At 32.6% G+C, this 23,239-nt stretch overlaps 1 protein-coding gene across 2 annotated transcripts in view; it reads right to left on the minus strand.

Moving 5' to 3' along the window:
• Positions 1-2,439: 2,439 nt before the first annotated feature.
• Positions 2,440-23,239, minus strand: part of LOC149532709 (uncharacterized) — a 118,898-nt gene continuing 98,098 nt past the window's right edge. For both annotated transcript variants that reach the window (XM_089803641.1, XM_089803642.1), the window contains 2 exons: positions 2,817-3,101; positions 2,440-2,678 (listed from right to left, as the gene is read on the minus strand). In XM_089803641.1, the coding sequence (XP_089659767.1) occupies positions 2,517-2,678; positions 2,817-3,101 (447 nt within the window). In that variant the 3' untranslated portion in view covers positions 2,440-2,516. The remainder of the gene's footprint in view (positions 2,679-2,816; positions 3,102-23,239) is intronic.

The following is a 23,239-nucleotide window of genomic DNA, read 5'->3' on the forward strand; positions in this document are numbered from 1 at the left end:
ATGGGCAAGAACTAATAATGATATTCATTTAATTAATAGATGACCTTTGTTTTATTCCATTGGAACCGTTTTAGGTGCCTGCACCTATCATACTTCATTATTTACTTGAGCCTATTTTAATAAATCAAATTTGAAAATTGGAAGGGTCAAAATTTTAACCAAATTCAACATCATTCTTGCAATATTGGCTCAATCAAGAAATGAAGCAGACACATCCAATTTGTATCCTTGCAATGTGTAACGCCAAATGTAAGTGTAAGGCCAAGATTCATTTCATTTGCCAACTTATGTAAACATGTCACTTGTATGCTAATCATTTCATGTTAAAAAAAAAATCAACACAAGTCTAGAGTAAGAGGAAACAACGCTAGAAATGCAATGTTTGCTATTACACAATCAAGATATTCATCAGTACATATGTTAGCCAACATGCATACATACAAAAGTACATGCATGCGTGTAGACACTTTGTGCACATGTTTGTGTGCACCTCTATGTGTAATCAAATCCAAAATGTGGAATGCCAAAAATTGCATTCTTTTGACATTATTTCTTCCTAATGTGGACTTTATCTCACTTCTCAATTATAATTGCTTACATATTTTTAAATCAAGAAAAAGTTTTAGAAACATACCTATCATTAATACATTGCTTATTACATAAGGGAGTGCAAGAGGCTTCTAAAATAATAATTTAATAATAATTTAATGATATAATTATAATTTAGTCTTGCTGTTTTTTTTAGAGTAATAGAAATACAGTAATCTAATTTTTATCACATTTTCAGCTTTTTGTAATGAATTGAATAGGAAAATTATAATAAAATTATATTAAAAGATTTAAAAATATATTTATTTAATAATATTTTTTAACATTATATAAAAATAAGACGCAATGTCAATAGAGATTTATAGATAGAAAGAGAGCTAAAACAGAATTATATGTTACTATAAGGACAAGTAAAGGTAGAATGATAGAGAGAGTTGAAAAGAATTTTAAAAATATTAATAATTATATCATTTTAAGAAATGTTTATATTATATGAATGAACTACCAATTCAATTATAAGTTGGAATATTTAGTAAGTTTGAGGAATGGTATTAGTAAGTTAGAGCAAATAGTAGCTAGTAAAACATAGTGTAGACTTAAAGAAATAACATTTTACAATCTGCAAAAATAAACATCAATGTAAAATTAATAAATTTATTTAAATAAGAAATATAAAACATTTAACTCTATATTTAAACTTGGTAAGAAAAATAAATTGTCATAATTAATATTGATTAGACATTCATTTTTGTGCAAATGTAGACATTCATTAATGCAATATAGAGTTGTTAGAAAATATTTGTAATTTTGTTGAAGAAAATTAAATTTTCTCCCTACCAAAAATAGTATGGTCACAATAAAATGAATAAAAAATGTGATTTAAAAAATAATAAAAAATCAAAAAAGATATAAACTTTTGAAATTTATTTTAATTTTCTAAATTCGTCTATTGAATTGAATGAAAGCAATAGTATCTTGCCTTGCCTTTTGGTAGAAACAGTATTTCAAATGGAATAATTCACTAAAATTACTATCTCTATGCTAAAAATCTATTTGCATATTCTACATTAATTTGTATTTTTTAAATATGGAAGTCTAGTATTTGAAAAATGTTTCTTCTCCATCATGATAGGGAAAAGATCTATAGTTAAAACTCCTAAACCGTAAGTCAGATTTTGACAGTTTTTCCAATGCACCTTTGTAGGTGAGTGAAGGGCTTAAAGCTAACGTTTCAGTTTTTAGGTATTCATGGATCTCTCAATAGGGATAATGGAGTACAAAGTAGTCAAAAAGTGACATTTATGTTTGTGAACAATAGTCACTCATTTAAAAAACACTAGCAGTTAGATGTCCCAATAGTCTTTATGAAATGTCCCAAAAGTGATGCACAAATTGGTCAATCATCAATCAAAAAAGTTTTTAAAAACAAAAAAATAATAATTGACTATTAGTACTTGTGTGATCCACTATTAGCACTTATTTTTATTTTTTGTGATTCTATTAAAAATAGACAAAAATATCACGATTATAAGACCCCATCACCTCCTAGGTCTCTTCCCTAAACAATGATAATTTGTAAATATAGCCATCCTTCCACCTCTCTTACATATAGATGCTTTATTATAATGATGATAATTATTTGTATCAAACAAAATAATACCAATTCCCAACTAATTCATCAACATCGTTTCTCATCTCGGTTGTCAATATATTACATGTAATAAAAAAAGATACAAAGTAGATTTGTATTTACTATTTTGTTAATATACTAGAATTGCCTTGAATCGGGCATCTTTATAGACGTTGGAGAACGCATTTTAAATGACATGAAAGGCCAAACAGAAGGAAACTTAAGCGTAAGAAACGAAACAATCTGAATCCAACCCACAATGGTATGCAAAGGTACATATTTTATATTAAAAAATGGTTATACACAATCATGGTGTTACAATGATATTTTATTGAGATTATTTTTCTATAACAAAATGATCAATTATTTGTACTGTACAATTTGGATCTGGATAAGTTGATTTAGGAGCCCATTTGCTAGGATGTTTTCTAAGATGAGAGGGAAGCTGCTGCCTCTGTTCGGCATCCCAGTCAGAATCCAGCTTCCATTCCCTTGGAACCTGCTTGCATTGCACAAAGTCAGACTCCAATTCAGATGGAACTGTTATCATACTAAACAAATGTAGCTAAACTTAAAAACAAAATGTGCATTGCAGACTCAAACGGCTAGCACTCTAATTAAGAGAATGGGCACGTACCTTGTTAACTGCCAGAGTGTAGACATCAAGGTTCCCTGTGGAATTGAGGTGAAATCTAGTGAAAGACTTGTAATTTGCCATACGGAGGGAAGAGTAAGCTTCATCAAAATGGATATGAAGCCAATTGACACAAAAGTACAAATAGGAACCAAACACGAGAGATACAACTGGGGTAGAGAAAACCCAGAAGTACATAAAAATGCATATGTAGTATATCACAGCGAACTCACGAGAAACTGTCTCCATACCATTTTTGCAAATATTATTTCGCGTCACGGCAATAACCTGAAATACATACCACTTCATCAACAGGCAAGAAACTCTAAAAGATAATCTCAAGGGTGTAAACATAACCTTAAGGAAAATTACGATTGAAATACAATTCAAATAACTAAAATCAGTCAAGTTCAAGAAACCATTGAAAAAGGGGTAAGCGCATTATCATTTCCGAAGTCTACCATTTGCATTCTCCAAACATATTTAAGATATTAGTATAGAAATCACCCTTATTAATTTACAAGTGACATCTTTCGTAATGATGCAAAGCTCTTGATCATTTAGAGTAATGGTAATATCATATGCACTGGCCATCTAAAGATGGTACAAGCATCTAGTGGAACTATATTGAGAAATAGTAAAAGTATTTAGACCCTATACGGTCTACATTGCATGGCTATGCATAGAGATAAAGGTACAGATATAATATTCAATATTGTTGTGACAATTTATAACATACAATATCATTGGGATACAAAAATCTGTAGGCATCTTATGGAACTATGTTGAGAACTAGCATATACTCTGGATTGTATGGCTATCAATTGAAATAAAGATGCAGGTATACTATTCAATATTGATGTGACAATTTATAAGATACAACTCCATAAACCGAAGAAAATTACAAAGTGCAAACTATGCAATCTATGGATACTACGTTCTGTAAAATGCTCTGTAGCTGTAAGCTACAGCACACTTGAATCTAGCTCAAAGAATAAAGTAAAACATGCAGGAAAAATAAAACAGAGAAAACAGAGATTATAAATAATATATAAAATTCCATTAATTACATAACAATGCTTGTAGGATTTATATACGTTTACCCACGACATAAACTAAATTTACAATGAAAATGCAATCAGGAGTTAAATAAAAGTTCTCCTGTAGTCAGAAACAGTGATCCGTAAATCATGGATCTAAATTGAAGGTGTAAACGGTGATTGGAATAACTAATCATTACAACTGAAGGCGAAAAATCATAATTGGTATTAACACACACTAACATGTTGGTGACCACAGACTATGCGGAAAGCATTGAGCCCTTGGAATGTATATGACAACTTACGTACTATAAAATGCTTCATACACCCTTAGAGTGCGTAAAAGTAAGATGAAAGACTGTGGGCTGTAGCTATGGATTTTTTTTAAGTATAGACATTATGATGTACTTAGTTGGATAGAAATTGATATCATATTGTATATAACTTCTCGGTGATAAAAGTTCAAGGTAAGTAATAAGAGCAGCCAAAAACGCATTAAGCACTGATAAAACCAGGTCTTCAAAAAAGATATAGCCGCATATAATTATATAACCTTCTACTTGTCAGCCTTTCAAACTGTATCTATGTTCCAAAGCAACACCGTGTTTTCAAAAAGAGGCTATATAGAAGAGAGACAAGGGCTCAGGGTACAAATTACACTGACCCCTAGCAGCCTCCCCAAACAAAAACATCACGAATAGCATTGTCACTTGTTACTTATTTAACAGATGTCTGAACTGAGGATCCCGATAACTATTTGCCAAAATTCATTTCTTTGAGTTAGGAAAGTTTTCCATGCTCAATTAAGATGTTTATACACTATACATTATATCAGACGTCGTCAATTTCTTTAAAAGATGAAAATAGCAACTGAACTTAATTATTATGTGCTAAGGTTCAACTCTGTGTATATGATGATTGCCTTGTGAAAGCTATAATGTAAATATCTGAAATTTTCTATAATTTTCTATTTTTTTTTATAGCTTTTCTTTGCTGACCCCTACAAAGTGGCTTTCTCGCATTTCCATTTCTGAAATGTTAAATTCGTAGTTGTAGTCAGATTGATTCGATCATGAGATACATTGTTGATGGAAAATCATATATATATATATATATATATATATATATATATATATATATATATATATATATATAGTTATTTAATATTTATATATTTAATATATTAACTATAGAGACATGTCTCACCTCATATTTATGAGTCTTCAAATCTGTACTTGGAAGACATACAATGGTCATGTTAGTAAATTTGCAGAAAACTATCCTTAATACAATAACATAATATCAGAGCCACACTACAAATATAAGAAAATTAGAGTCGAGACACATTTGATAGTTTTCCCTAACATTACTCAATGATTAGAGTGACGAGAGAAATTAAAAGTAAATAAAGTGAACTCCACAGAACATAAATATTTAATTGTTTCATCCTCATCGAAGTAAAAAGGTTAGCAAGCTTGTAGAAAAGAGCGTGAGAGGTATAAATTCAATTGTTTCATCCTCGTCAAAGTAAAAAGTTTAGCAAGCCTGTAGAAAAGAGCATGAGATAGAACAGTACCAATATTATAACTGGAAGACAAAATTCGGTTAGCGGTGGTTTTTTTTTAAGCAAAAGATATTCAGGGATTACAACACGCGTATAACTCTAACAGACATCTGATTGAAAAGAGCAAGGTGAAGAATTGTTGTTAGCAGGCAAATTGTTTGGATGCAGGAGAACAACGATGATGAGACGCGCATTTCATTTGAGTCCAGATGGTGGCAAGAGTTGCAGCACATGCCCTACGCTCTCTAATACCTTCTCTTTCTTAGCCCCCATTCTCCCATGCATCAATGTTTCAGCGGTGAAAGTGACAATTTTTTTACCCTAAATCAGATAAACTGTAGAATGATGCGATAAATTTTGGACATTGTGTTTAACACTGGCCTTGGATCAGTAACAAAAGCACTTCTCATTTGTCTTAGATGGATTTGCTAGGTTTGATTTACCATTAGCAATATCATAGGATTGAAACCTAAAGAGGCACACATTTGAACACTATATACATAGTGCAGATCGGAATAATATGTAGTTAAAATTGTAGAGCTCTCAGATTGCCGTAAATGTGTGCTCACATCTCCTTAAGTTGCACTGATTAGATGCTTAGCTGTGACTTAAACAAATAATCTTACTTGTACAATCCTTCCATCTTATTGGAAATTTTAAATGCTTCTTTGGAAAAGGAATTATTACTTCCTATAATTTGATTCGACATAGAATCCGCTTTCGTCCTATTTGATATCCCGGATTCCTCCTCTCTCCACATAGAAGTCGAATATAGTGTAATATGGTTGTTATATGAATTAACTAAATTTACACGGTAGTCCCCTTCAAAAGTAAGTAAATACATACAAAACATGTAAAAGGCAGTTAATCCTGCTGTGAACCAAATTATTCCCAAAAAAATGGGAGAATATAACTTACTATCACTAAGAATTTGGTCTTCTGTGACTTAAACAATAATCCTACTTTGAAATACAACCGCACTACAAATTCCAGGTGAGAGAAATAAATGCATTATTGCCCATGATGCCGTAAAACTCTTTGTTACCAGTAGTCCATAGTTGGGTTGTACAGCTAGTTTGGGATGCACAAAAAGTGGATAAGGATATGGAAAAGAAGAAATAAAGGGAGCAAAATGAGCGAAGAAAAAGATGTAATAATTAAGATCGTATATGTGGGCACAATATCATTTGCATAGAAAGACATTAATAGAGAGAGTTTCCTACAGGAACAATATATATCAAGTCATTACATTCTTTACTCATCCTTGATAGAAATTGCAAAGTGACCACAATATAGGAGATACCTAACATCGGATAAAATGTCAGGGATCACATTTTATGTGATCATAAATGAATAATTGAAGAACTCACAACACTCAGAACATTTTATCGTGGGTACACACAACAGGTCCGGTCAGCACTCGAGACTTAGCACTCATGTAAAAACTCAGGGAGGAAATCTCATCAACCCTTCTTTTAATCTAATCAGCAGTACATGCGCATAGATTGTTTAATTGTCGTGAAAATAGATAGGAAGTATGAGAAATAAGAAGGAACATACCCAAAATTGAAAAGTGATAATCCAAGTTAGGACGTGTTGATGAATCTTTGATAGTGTTCAAGTTAGTGTAGTCAAAATGCAATATTTTCGTATTTGATAGCAGAGATATTATATTCCAAAGCTATTAATATCTGATGGAAGATATAAGGTGTACTTGCGATCATAATCCAGGAGGCCATTAATATAAGCTACTGTTGATATCAGATGTGATTATCGAGCATTAATAAAAGGAGTGATGAATATTATTAACTGACGATTGAAATGAGATTGTTATTTGAAATGAAAATGAGAAGCCTATTTAATTAGTAGGTTGATATATTGTCAACATTATATGGTCTTAGTGGGATATTAGGAATGTTCAAAGACACTAACACCTTGTGAGAAGAGTATGCTTCTATGAGTATATATGATCTCTGACATCTTCAGTAAAGCTTTCTAGGAATTTGAGCCTTGATAAGCCTACATTTATGGATAGCTTCAGAAGACACAAATATAATTAAAACACTTCTAAAATTAAAATAAATTTACATTGTGAAGAATCTGCATTGTTGGAACAACATTCATGATAATATTAAAATTGCAGATCAATCACAACGTATAGTAGAGGGGCTACAACCATATTATGAGGGGATACAATCATCTACCTCAATACTTGTATCATGCATGGAGGCTATGATGGAGTCGGTGATGTTTATTATCAATCTTGAATGAAGGTTACACATTTTACAGACTCTTTAATCTGAAATGACTTGAACACCTCGTAGTGTTGTTCGAAGTAATTAAAAAGTAGAGAAATACTACAGCCAACAAGAATGATTCAATTGGCACAAATTTTCTACCGGTAAATAATATCAGTAGTAGATATAAGGAAGGTAATTACAAAGAGGCATAGAGCCTATCATCACCAAGAAAATTCTCTCTTCACATAAGCTATATGAAGAGAGTCAATTTGATTGTCTAATGAGGCAGGAAGAAAAATAATTAGAAAAATACAACTTCTCTCTATACAAATAAGGATATAAGAGTGGGAATTCTAAATTGTGGGGGGAATAATAACCAATGTTCCATTCCCATTATTTCACAAATGCTTATATGGAAACAATTTTCTGATTTGTTGCATATGGACCCTCACTAGAATAACTTGTATCAATAATTTTTATGTGCAGATAAGTATTTCATATATTTGAGTATTACATTTATCTATTTGTGTTTCTATACATACTAGCTAATTGCCTTGATCTTTTCCTTTATGTCTAGAATGTTCTTGCAAGGAAAGAAGGTTGCTACTTTACACATGCGACTAAACATTGTGCAGACACAAAACAGCTTTGATTCACAATTCATTAGGTTGGATAAAGTTAGACTCTTGAAGCGAATATCCGTGATGATTGAGATAATGAGTATTCTCTCATTAAGAGGGAGTCTGGCATTTCTACAAAGACAATGTAGGAGCTCAGAAAATTGATATTCAGAGGGAGTATAAAAAAACATGTGTATGACTGCATGATTTTATGGGCCAACTTGTCACTCGAAGGTTGAAGGAGTCCAAGAGGCATCCTTGGGTGAAAAGAGTCTCAAAGGAAGTAACTACAAGACCTGACTTCCTAGGATCATTGTTCAAAGGGAGAATTTTTGAGGTGCAATCCTTTGTGAATGATATCTTCTCTACGAGGAGGAGAAGTTCTAAGTGAAATTACTTGTAATGCATTTTTTTTATGAGAGAGAATTGAGGTGAAAGCCTTTGTACCACCCTCTGACTTGGTTCATGGTGGTTACTATTTTGCATATGATATGTAATGAAAGGTGATAATCTTTCATTGACATATAAAAACAGAAGGTAACAATTGTCAGGTGACGATCTTATAAATGGTAGATCTGTTATCATGACAGACTTCATTAAGTTGTTGTCCTAGAGTGGTGGAAGAAATGATAACGTATCATAATCAAAAAGAAGGTAACCATTGTAAGGTGGCAATCTTATAAATGGTAGACTTGTTATCATGACAAACTTCATTAAGAAGTTGTCCCAGAGTGTTGGAAGTCATGATAACGGGCGTATCATGATCAAACTTCATTAAGTTGCTGTCCCGAAGTGCCGGAGGTGATGAGACTTGTCATGATATAGACCATGACATTGTGATTTCTTGTTATCTGATAGACTATATTATATTGTTGTCTCGGAGTGTTGGAAATCAGATAATTCATATCCTTCTAGGATATAACATCTTCTTTTGGTAGAAATCAAAGATTTGATGCACGTATGATGAATATCATATGATTGATATTTCTTGTTGAATCATACTTCGGATTACATTGAAATATAACATCTAAGTTGATGGATTTATGTTGATATCCTTAAATATGTCATTCTAGGAATATCATAATGTGTTCTATATCAATTCTCCGTAACTAAAAGGGAGTGTTAAGTTTGTAGTTGTAGTCAGATTGATTCGATCATGAGATACATTGTTGATGGCAAATCATCATTAGATAAATATTCTTATATATATAGTTAGTTATATATTTAATATATTAACTAATGATGATTAACTATAACATGAATCTTCAAATCTACATATGAAAGACATCAACTATAATAGTCATGTTAGTACATGTACAGAAAACGATCTTTAATACAACAACACGAAAGACATCCCTAAATTCCCTCTATATCCCATCCGTGAAACACGGGGTAACATAAGAATATGTATAGTAAGATGCTACACAAAACCACCTCATAACCTGCCTCCTCGGAAAATCTCACCAACTCAACAAATGTGTCAGTACAATCAAAGGAGCAAGTACTGTTGTGCTTGAGTGCTCCAAAATTTCTCCAACTAAAGGCTTTCAGCACATTCAGGAATGTCTTTGATATCCAAAATAAGCAAACCAAGATAATCATTGATCTTAGAGAACACTAAAAAAATGAATTTAGTAGGGGAAATACCAAAATACTTGAGATTTGACAAGCTTCAGCCTAAACACTGGGATGATTAAATCATGGAAACCCTATGCAATCAAATGGACTCGCGTATATTTGAGATGGTAAAGGAAGCACAGAATTTTCAAGTAGATCTATCTAGACCAGTTCTGAAGGCACTCAGAATCTGTTCTTCTAAATGTTTCAAGAGCCAAGAAATTGACTCTGAGAAGTTCTGGATAAGACATGGGATGTGGCAAAGAAAGTTTCGAACAGAGCCAGTGGACAGGAAGACTATAATGAAGATAGCAATTTTATTAAAAGAAAAATCTAATTGTGAAAGATTCGGAAACAATGACCTGGAGAAAGTTACCGCAACAGATTTTGTGATTGAAGCACTAGACACATCAGAAGCGGCAACTGCCGGATTGAAAGCATATCAAATACAGGAAGTAGCAAATTGTCGAGTACTTCAAAAGAGATGTACTGATCTGAGTTATGCTTTGGTGTCGGGTGGGATTGACAATCACCTCATCCATGATTGATTTGAGACCCTTGGGCACCGACGGTATAAGAGCAGAACATACAACTTGTTCAGCAGCCAAGCATCAAAGGCCATCATTGGTCATAGTGGAGACTTTCCAACTGGGGAAAACATCATAGCAAAATTCCATCCAAGTAGTGAACACAGATTATACACATTAGCACTCGTATCCAACTGTTTGGGAGTTTCAAATAAAACAAAATAAACAGTAAAATCAGAATCGGTGTTTACAGATACATGGAAGCATATAGTTTGAGCATATACAGTTCATCTGAAGTTTGTGAAGGCAAACAACGAAACATATTTTTCGATAGACTCCATCATGAAAGTTGTCACTGTAAAGTTACTCTGCAAGACGCCGGTAATGATAAAGAATTGGAATTTAAGTGCAATACAGGGAGGCAATATAAAACCCAAACTCCATGCCACCAAGGGAGCCAACGTAATTATATCTCAAACCAATGATGTAGAGGATCTGGTACAGCAGAGATTGGGGGAGCCGTGCGAATATAGAACGTGGAGCATTGGCAAATGAAGTGAAGAGGCAACGATATCACAAATACAAAATATTTTATCTGGAGCCCTTCTCATGCTGTCCATTTCATCCATACGATGAAGTTCCACACTAGCAGGAGTAAATGAATGTAAGTCAAGGAGAAAAATAGATGTTTCAACATATTTACACAAAGCCTCCGAGAAGTACGAACACGGATATGGGAGTTTTATCGGAGTAATGTTGAGTCTCAGTCTAGACATTGAAATGAAGAGCATTTTCTTGAAATATCAAGAAACAAATATGAACCCACATATAGACATTTTATATGCAGATGTTCATCAGGCTGAGCTGGAAAGGTTTGAAGATAGGCATATTGTGTGCTGGAACCATCAAGCACGGGATTAATGGAAGAAGCCGCCCCTCAAGCTTCCTCAAGAATAAATAAATTCCCCTATGCGCCAGTACAGAGTGTCGCCTGAAATAATACTTCTATGAATTGATAATGGAACCATATATTATTGATCAACTCATATCCCCGGACAGATAAATTGACAAGTATGGCCGTTCATAGCGAATTAACATGTCAACATTAGAAATGTTATAAACATTTCGATTAAGAGGAAATAGCGATCAATAGTTTGGGGGATTGAAATTAAGATATATAATTTACTTTAAAAGAGATGTGATTTTGTTTTAAAAAGTCACATCCTCCATTACATAGAATATAAGAGGTATTTGAGAAAAAAAAAGGAATATTCGACAAAAAGCATTTGAAGAATAAATATTTTTACTTGTAAAGAGGAACAAGGAGTGAAAGATAACTTTGTAATGTAAATTTATTTATTATATTTTAACAATAAATAAAAGCTTTTTTTGCTTTTTGTTTATTTAAAGGCATGGAGATTTAAAGTGCAGTTGATTCATCCTTTATAATCATCTCTAAATTTCTTAAACAATTTAAATGTCAGATAAGTGGACGTGGTCATTAAGCATCTTAAATGTGTTCTTAATAGTGAAATATCGAATTGTTTACGTATATGTGTCCAATTTGTCTCCCTATCATAGGAGTTCAAGTGCAATCTGAACTAATTTAAGATTGCATATATATTTGATTTGTCACATCTTGATTACTCAATTGTTGACAGTATAAGTGCATTGAACTTTATAAAGTTATAAAAGAAAATCTTCATTGTAGTTGGCTCTGTTACCCGCACAAGCAAAGGCACTAGTCTTTTGAATCGTTGAAGTATTATTATTGGGTTTATATTTGAAGTAATAAAATCTATATCTTCCTTCTTACAAGCATCAAACCAATTGTTGAGAGCCATATAGAAAACATTTAATCAATTCAAGCATTCAGCATTCAACCATTTTAGGCACTCAGCATTCAATTTTAGTTTGATCAAGTTTGAGGACCTTGCCAGCCAAAAAACTCGTAAAGTTTAAATTCGCTTTATAAAAGCCTTGAACAAGATGGTCAGGTTCAAGGTGAAGGTCTACCCACCTAAGTGTAGCAAGCCTAAAGTGCACAAGAATTGAAGTCATCCATGTTCAATGGCCACAATTGATTGTGGAATCTTATTGGAGTTGGCAAGCTCTTGGATTTCTAATTTGTGGTTTTGGGAACCAACAGGACCATTGAAATCATAGGCTAAGGCAAAAAAAAAAGGTGAAATCATAGGCTAAGCCAAAATAAAAGGTGAAGCGGTGTTAAAAATAAAATCAGTTAACTTTTTAAACGCATGTAACAAGAAGAGAAAGGATGTGGTGGGTTCACTAGTCATTTGGCAATTGATTCATACGGTAAGAGTAAGGAATTAATAAAGAGAAATGTAAACAAGAGAATAGTCTACTGCCACTAATACCATAGTAGGTAATAATTATTCCAAACCCCCACCCCCCACCCCAAACCGCAATCGTGGATAGAGGGATTCAATCATTAAAGACATCCCAAACACCAAAGGAAGACTTTTTTTGAGAAAGACATGTGGACAATAGTTCAAGAGAGGGATTGGGTAGTAAAGACTTCTTCGAAGTGCAAGGCGATCCCAGAGTTGGATACGTAAGCATTAAACATGTGCACTAAGGTAATTTACAAGGTATAATGCATTATTAATATGCATTCCATATTTGTATTTACTAATGAAAACAAGGGGCGCATGCACCAAAGTTCCTGCCTTCATGTTTTTATGGTTGACTAAAGTAGTTTTTGCAATGATCTCTATCTTGTTAACACCTCTGTGTTTTACTGATGGAAACTTATGGCTCTCAAGATTAGTTTTTTGTGTTTAGTGAGGAACTAATGGAAAATGTTGAAGTGCCCTTTAAAATGGAAACATTCATAACATTTTTTCTATATATATACAACTAAGCTAGTGTTGATATCAAGGATGCCTATGGCCCATGGGATATAATGTTATACGAAGAGAGAGCTAAAAGAGAGAACGATATGTTATTATGAGGATAAGTAAAGGTAGAATAGTAGAGAGAGTTGAAGAGAGTTTGAAAAATATTTATTATTTTATTATTTTAAAAAATATATAAATAACAATAAAAATTATATTATACGCATGAACTACTCATTTCTACCAATTCAATTATAAGTTGAAATATTTAATTTAAAAAAATTGTTGATTACTTAAATCAAAGTACCAAAATATGTAGTAAGTTTGAGGGGTAGTATTAATGGTATTAAAAAATTGAGCAAAATTGTAAAATAGTAGAAGATAATAAATGTGTTTAAAATAAGAAATATATTTAACTCTATTTTTTATTAAAATATCTATATTTGAATAATTTACAAATTACAAAAATAAGCATCAATGTAAAACTAGTAATAAATATATTTAAAATAATAAGAAATATAAAACATTGAAGTCTATATTTGAACTTGGTAAGCGAAATAGATAGGAATAATTATTATTGATTGAACATATTTGTGAGATGGAAAATAAAAATGATTTTTTTTTTTTTAAGTTTATCCGCTTGTCACAAATGTGGAAAAGATAAAGTTGCAACTAATGCATTCATTAATAGAGGTGTTAGAAAAATGATTGTTTTTTCTTAAAGTTTATCCACTTGTCACAAATGTGGAAAAGATAAAGTTGCAATTAATGCATTCATTAATAGAAGTGTTAGAAAAAATATTTGTATTTTTGTTGAGGAAAGTTGAATTTTTTCATTGCCTTTGTCATCATAAGCCAATACAAATTTTTTTAAATTGTATTTTTCAATTTAAAAAAACATGCAGATTAATATAACTTTTGCAAACATTAGTATATCTTAAAAATTTTAGACTATATACGTAATATGGAACCTCATCATTCCATTAGTTTTCTACCAAAGGTAGGAACTAATATATATTAAATAGATATTATAATTACATAATGTGTGATAATAAATTATTAATATATAAATTTAAATTCACACACACACACATATAATTGAGAATTATGATCTGAATCATGATAATAATAATGACAAATATATTTATGATTTGTTAGTAATAGGCATGAGTTAAATTGTTGACATCTTAATTAATGTTAACATTCTTATTTATGCACTATATGAGCTATTTGCCTTGATATTTTCTTTCGAGAATTTTATCGCAGCAGGAAAGAGGGAGATTGATGTTCAGAGGGAATCTGACACATTAGTCTGAAGGAGCGGATAGAGAATATGTTTTAGTTGATCTTTGAAGATCTTGATAATATCAAATTTAGAGGGAGTATGGCACATCATCAAAGGCAACTTTGATTGAGGAGCTCAGATGATTGATTTTTAAAGGGAGTTTGAAAGTCTTTGTGTGTGATAGATTGACCTTAATGGGCCTACCCCTTGTGTACATCATGAGGAAGTGATGACTTCCATATGATTATCACTTGTATTTGCATGATCTTACAATAACTTAATTTTCTATTACGATGTCTATGTAGATCATGATAGATTATACTTTGCATGGTAGAAGTTTATATACTATGCATTCTGAGAATGTGTGTACACATACCTTATAAACATTTTTGAGTACATGGTGAATGCAATGCAAATTGATGTTTTGAAGGCCATTACACGGAGTACTTGATGAATATCATGCAACTTGATGTTCAGGAGACCATTACTCACACTACTTGGTGAATATCTTGCATCCATTACTTAAAGATTGTTTGGTGAATATTATATATTGTTATTCTAGAGACCAATACTCATATGTGATGATATCAAAATGGTGAATATCATATTTGATATTGTGAAGACCGTTGCCTTATTGAGTACATGCTGAATATGAAGTGTTGATATTCAAGATACCATTACTAGTTTTGGTGACTATCATATGTTGATATTTTGAAGGCCAATACTCTTGATATCATATGTGATATCAAAATGGTGGATATCTTATGATCAAATATCTTTATAATTTGTCATACCTACCAATGGTGTAATACATGTCCAGTGTTTATCTTCCCTAGCTAAGAGGGAGTTTTGATGTTTTGGTAGCTTCAGTAGGATAAACCTATGAGATCAAAGAGAATTAATAAATTGTATATATATATATATATATATATATATATATATATAATTAAATTTTTCATTATATTAATTGTATCGATGAATAGACATGTCTCATGAAGGGACATGCCTCTTCTCTTGGTTTATTCCTCGTACAAATACAACAGGATGCTATCATTTGGAAAACACATACCGTACAAGCACTACTTAGTACATTTGCAGCAATCCTCCTAAATACTAACAACACACATGTACTGGATTCGTATACCCACAACCCGTCCTCAAACCTGAACTAGTTACTTAGTTCAAGAGGAGTCAGAGCACATACTCCTCCATCCACTCCATAAAATGCAATAGACTACATTCCAAGAAGGTGGAAGACTTGATCGTTGCTCATTCAAACTTAAGGCTCCTAATAACAAGACAATACCAACAAAAAAGAGGAGGCAAAGCATTGGGATGATGAACCAAAATGTACAGAGTCGGATGATTCAGTTGCTTGGCTTGAAGTACTTGTTCATGACATTGATGATGATCATGAGCTACGTAGTAATCATGAGGCTGCACCTATGGTTGAGGTTGCTAGTACTAATGCTAGTTGCACCATTTATGCTTCTAATTTGCCTCAACAGGAGGATAATGATACGTTTGATGGCTTTTGATGATATATGATCAATGATGATTGATTGCTAATGTTGAGATTATTATTTTTGAGTTGAAACATTGATATGGTGGTGTAATTTGGCTTTTTGCTATGTTATTTATAGTCATGTCTTGTGCTATGTTGTTTTACTATTAGCATATATATATATATATATATATATATATATATATATATATATATATATATATATATATATATATATATATATATATATATCTTGTGTGTGTGTGTACATATATTATGTGTTTGTGTTTTTGTGTAGATCAACCCAAAGCAAACCCAAACCCACCCCAACACAATTTTGAACAAACCTGCAAACCCAAAACTTGAACCCGAATCACAATTTGAACCAGGACTGGCAACAGCTAAGAGGCATAACTATAGTGGCAGAAAGAGATGGAGTGCAATATAGTAAAATTTTAATAAATAGCATAAGTAGGTTTTTATTATATTTAAATATATTATCTATGTTAGTGGATACATAAGCCAAGCCACCAAATGCAAGCTAACTTCATATCACAATTAGGTTACGAAATCACTTTAGTGCAACACAGATCAAGCAAGTCATTTTTTTCTTCAGCAATTCAAGGAAGTTGTATCCCCCATCTATTTCAGTTGCTAAAGGATAGTCACAATTGGGTCATTAAAGCCCTACCCCTAAACTAATGACCTAAATATTTAAATTTATATTTTGTGATGGACGAAGTACATAAAGTCTGAACAAAGGTATATGTACTCTATTGACTTTAGTTCTTGGAACACATTAAATATATTATAATATTAGTATTAGATTTATACTATAATTATATTTTTATTATTTTTATTTATAATATTATATTATTTATATTTATACATTATTATGTTATATTTATTTAATTAATAATAATATATCATTTTATTTTTAATGCATGTTTTACAAACCCAAAAGAAACCCAACCCTCCAAAAAGATTTATTGGATCCACATTGAATTAGCCAACCTCAATATGAGGATACGAACTAAAATGTTTAATTTACCATTTTACAAATAGAATTTTTAGTTTCGTATGATGTGAGATATTTGGTCTAATTTTTGAAAAATCAAAACAAAAGAGAATCAAAAATTCATAGTAACACAAAGATATGTCCCCCCATTTTGCCCCGTGTCTCGATGATGGGGATGCACTGGAGACTTGGGAACTTCGTCCCCTTGTACCTAGCAACACCCCCTAATTATGCCACCTCCACCGAGGATGGATGGACATCCCGATGTTGACTATTTTTCGATTTGACTATTTATGTTCAATGTTCAATGTTCCAATTCAATGCAACGTTCAAGTATTTACTCTTTTACATCTTTATATCTTATATTACAATACATCTTTTCATAGCTAGCATTTTAGGTACCATATGTATAGTATATACATACTAACAAGAACACGCGTTACCCAACCCCCCTCGTTTTTGCCCCACGCAACAGGGAGAGGAACGCATCAAGAACTTGGGGACTTCATTCCCCCATCTCCAACAGCGCCACCAGATTCCACCACCTCCACTGAGGATGGAGGGCATCTCGGTGTTAACTATTTGCTGATTTGACTATTTATGTTCAATGTTCGATATTCAAATTCAATGCAATATTTAAGTATTTACTCTTTTACATCTATACATCTTATATTGCAATACATATTTTCATAACTAACATTTTAAATGCCATATGTATAGTATATACAACCCCCTAGGTCCCATGTCGTCATCCCTCGACTGTCCCCAAATGAAGGCCCCTCAGTCCCCTCACCCTAAAACTTGTCCCCTCATTCCCTTGTCCCCCACAGTGGTGTAACTATGAGAATATACAACCCTCTATCCCCCACCATTGTACCCCCACTGTCCCCAAACTAAGGCGCCTTCGTCCCCTCATTCCCTCGTCCACCCTATTTTGGTAAAATAATGAATGTGTTATTAAACAAAGATCATGAATGACCTATACATATAAGATACAAGAGACTGTTTCTATAACGAAGAAGAGAGAGGAAATAGAAACATTCTTGTAGAGTGAAAAATAAAGTTTCCATAACGAATAGGAGTTTATGAAAACATTACAAAAAGAGTGACCATTAGAAAAAGATGGGAGAGAGAGTAAATAGAAACTATCTAATATCGTAATACACTCCCTTGATGGTCAATCGATCTTCAAATAACAGAAATTTCTCTGCCCTCAAAAAGCATAAAAGGCAGCCTCAAGTTGACCAAAGAGGTCCTGCATGTTTTGCAATGTTGGCCTATGGCTGGGATCCACCTTGCTTCCACTAATTAGAAGCAATGCGAGTCCTACATTCTTCTATTACATGACCAAATCTATGGCAATAGGTGCACCAAATTTGCTTCTTGTTGGAGCTATTCTAAGACTGAGCAGATGACTAAGATGGGCTTTTATCCTTGTTAAAAGATTGGGCTGAAAAAGCTTGTTCAAAGGATGACAAAGTGTTAAGGTTGTAGCTTTGATCGGTTTAGTTCGATCTGAGATACATTATTGTTATTAGCAAATCATCATTTCCTATATATACTTATCCATGTTAAATAATATTATTGTATATAATAGTATATAATATATATATATATATTATATTATATTGTTATACATATTATTATTATTTATGTTAATATAATTAAATGATGTTTACAACATAGAGACATATCTCTTCATGAGACATGTCTCCTCTCATATCTATATGAGATCCAAATCTGAATTTGGAACACATTAATTACAATGATCATGTTAGTACATTTGCAGAAAACGATATATGTTATTCAATATGATATGAAAGCCAACCACAAATGTAACAAAGAAGATACAAAGAAACCAAAAAGGCGATAAAACAATAGGAATCCATGAAAGCAATCAAACATCCAACGTGTTCAGACTCCTTAGTAGCAAGGAAAACAAAGGAATAAAAGAGCGTTGAGAAAAAGAACAATCACCGAAGACGTGGGAAGAATCCACGCAATAGGAAAGTAAATATAAAGGATATTAATGACCACATATAAATAAGAATGTAAAGAATGCAGTACTAAGGCGTTCGATATGTCAATATAGAAAAGAATCGTGCCAAAACACAGGATTATATCGACGTTTGCCAATCCCAAACAAACCGTGGAAAAGTATGGATTTCATTCTTGGGCTGTAAGAGATTTGAAAAGTTATGATTCCATGTACTTGAAATGATTTGTGTTTGACTCATCTATATAATCCTCCATGTAAACAAGACAAGTCACAAATGTATGCAAGATAGGCAAAGCCATATCCCCAACTGCATCAATTACTGTAAATGGGATTGAAAATTAACTCCAGATATAAACTAGAAATGCCACTACTTCCCCATGGGTCAATTGCTTTATGGGCATGCCTCCCTGAAATCTGTTACATAAACTTTTTAAGAGCTTCGAAGCAACCCATGCATACTCAAGAACCAATCGACAAGAAATACAATTAATTCACCACTGTGCGATACAAATTATTGTTCAACCAATTATAAGTACTTGTTGCAATGATGTTGAATCTCAAGAAATCTTGCACCTTGCTCTTGTAATGCTTATTCCACATTGAAAGTCGCACAAGCACAATGTCACTGTGACCAATGTGTCGATGGAAGGATGATCAATGTGTAGATGCCACAGTGATCTTCATTGATATACTACCAGTATCACCAATTCTCAATTGCATATGGTTGTAGCAGCTTCCTCTTTGCTAAGAGGCACGATTATCTTCTTCGGCGATGATTAATATTTTGCCTATACTGCAATCCTTATGTATTGATATGCATTATTGTTTATGCACAATTTCTCCTTCTAGGCTTTATGTTTTTTTACCACTTATATTATGCCTTGATTGCTGACTCCAAAAAAATTATTCAACTTTCTGACAACATCCTTGTATGGTTTTCATAGCATCTTAATCTATCCGATTGTTAAATTATTTTATCAGGCTGCATCATAATGAACTTTTTGTCCCCAATAGAAAGAGCATTGTATATAATTATCTATCATCACAAATGCTTATGCACATAGCGGGATATGATTTTGTCTTTAGTAGTTTGATTCATGTTGATTATGTAGTTCTTATTATCTATTAAGGCCTCCAATGAGATGACTTGATACTCTGCGATGCCATTTCTGGTCACCAATCTATACAACAATATTTTATACAAATCATTGAGTATATTGTTTCGTAGTTTTGTAGCATTCGCAATTAATATGATGAGTATGTTTCCAAATCTGGCGTAGCCCTTATTTAGGAATTATTATGGCCATGCCTTATCACTCCCTTTCAAACTTCTCGGCATATTATCGCAGTCAAGTATTCGTTTCAAATTCATCTTAATTTTGAAAACCCACATTTGTTGACGATCTGCTCTTTGTAATCGCAGCTTTTCACTATCTTGAATCCTCTGTATTTTAATCTTTTATCTTTAATATTTGTATCTCTATCATATGTCTTGATACGCTACTGGAATTGTTGCTTGCCAAATTGAGTTTGTAAATTAATTGCTACATAGAATTACAGCTTGGATGTATAGCTTACCCACAGAAAATTGGTGAACATATTCCTTGGTCTTTTCTATCAGTGCGCTGAATAGTTCTATTCTCTCTCAAAATTAACGACACGACTGAAATATAAAAGATACACAATAATTATGAAGTATTGACTTATCATCACTGCCATGGTTGTAAATTTATGTGACCTTGTAGACCTTGTTATCACGACAGATTTCATTAAGTTGTCCCAGAGTGCTGGAAGTCATGATAACCAACGTATAAACATAAGGTAACCATTGTAAGGAAACAATCTTATAAATAGTAGACCTTGTTATCATGACAAACTTCATTAAGTTGTTGTCACAAAGTGTTGAAAGTCGTGATAATGAACGTGTTATGATCAAACTTCATTTAGTTGTTGTCCTGGAGTGCGGAAGATCATAATATTCATCATGATAGAGTTCGTGACATTGTGATTTTTTTGTTAATATGATCGACTTAATTGTCTCAAAAAGCCAAAAATCAGATAACTTATTCTCTTGATAGACATCTCTTATTTGATGTCAGTGCACATATCAAGAGAATATATGATGAATAGCATATGATTGATGTTTCTTGTTGAATCACACTTCAAGATTATATTGAAAGATAACATCTAAATCAGTGTTACAGGGCTCGGATTCACCTGTGACTCGGAAAGTCAAATTTGGGCTCGGATTCAGATGGGCTTGGACTCGGACTCAAAGAGTACTCGAAAAATCAAAAAACCCATGAAATTCAAATATTTTTAAGGATTTAAAGATTTTTCATGCATCATTTAGTCAATTAATATCAAATACACAATAATTGAGATGGATAGACACTACTTAACACTCATACACAATTTTGCATAGATCACATAAGTATAAAAGCGAATTTCTGATGGAAAAAATCTGAGTAAATATAAAGTTAAACATAGTGTCACTGTCAACTGTCTACAATATATAAAATCCATGGAATCAAAAGTTCAAAACATGTATCAAAATATCAGCTAGAGTGTAGAACACTAAGGTTCATAGTGACCTATGCCCTCCTACGAATACACCTAAGATAAGTCATGGAAGACTCAAATATTGAGAAATATGTTTGTTACAGCTTATGTGCGCATTGTAAACAACAACAAGGCTCTCAAGTATGTCTATCAATTTGCTTGGTGAAACACAACCTTTAACGGTAAAAATCTTTTAATAACAATTATAGTTGGCTTACAAATTTTTGCCAAGAAAATGATCAAGGACATAGCCAACACACATATACATGTAAGTCTATAAATCAAATACATCATTACTTGCTTGACTAATTACTGTTGTACTAGTACCACAATAATCCCACTCCAAAGGTGTCAAGAATACACAAGGGCAAATTGGGAAAGGACAATTTCTTCAGAATAGGCTTGTCAAAATCAATTTCAAGCATTCATAACTGCATAACGCATATTGTGAGACAGTTGGCATTCTTTCTACATAATTTTCTACACACCCAAAAGACTGGAATAAGAACATTATAACTTGTTGTTTCCATAATCTGAGATTGGTCAAGGACTTGTTTAAGATTCAATCCTTAATAAATTCCTGACATACCACAACATCATTTTTATAATTAATATACACTGAATAAAAAAACACCTTCCAAAAATCTCTATATCTATTATCTCACAAATTCATATACCCCTTTTTTTTGTTTTTATTGGGAGAGTTGTAGGCTCGAGACTCAACAAGTCCACATGGACTCTGCCAAGACTCGAGTGAGTCCGAGTCCAGAGGCCATTTGCCTCGGAAAGGCCACCTCTGCCTCGAACTTGTAGAGTCCCGAAACACTAAACTAAATTGACGAATATATTTTGATATCCTTAAAAATGTAATTTCAAGAATATCATACTGAGACGATATCTCTTCATATACTTGAGACTATAATGTACTCTACGAATCCTCCTAGTTAAAAGGGAGTGTTAAGGTTGTAGCTTCAATTGGTTTGGTTTGATCTGAGATACATTATTGTTATTAGCAAATCATCATTTCTTATATACACTTATCCATGTTAAATAATATTATTGTATATATATATATATATATATATATATATATATAGTAAATTATATTGTTATACATATTATTATTATTTATGTTAATATAATTAAATGATGATTACACCATAGAGACATTTCTCTTCATGAGACATGTCCCCTCTCATATTTGTATGAGATCCAAATCTGCATATGGGAAGCATTAATTACAATGGCCATGTTAGTACATTTGCAAAAAACGATCCATGTTATTCAACACAAAGGCGCACTACTCCCAAATTGTTGTCTCCAACAATCCTGCTATAGAAGTTTGGTGCACAAATCTGAGAATTTCAAGTCAACATTAATCACAATAATGTTGAGCATCTCAATAAAGTACTCATAGGATGGTGGTCAACTTTTCAGAGTAATGACCGCCATGTCCTCTTCCTCCATTTTACGGCCAATGGCCTCAAGCTGATCCTTGATGTCCTTAATCTTCAAAAGATGGTCTTGTCAGGATATATGTTCATCTATAATCATGAAAAATAGCTCATTCTTCATAAAGAAGGCTCTGC

This window comes from Cupressus sempervirens, chromosome 10 (assembly GCF_028749045.1).
Source record: "Cupressus sempervirens isolate cs-2001-9-10 chromosome 10, ASM2874904v1, whole genome shotgun sequence".
NCBI classification, from domain to species: domain Eukaryota; kingdom Viridiplantae; phylum Streptophyta; class Pinopsida; order Cupressales; family Cupressaceae; genus Cupressus; species Cupressus sempervirens.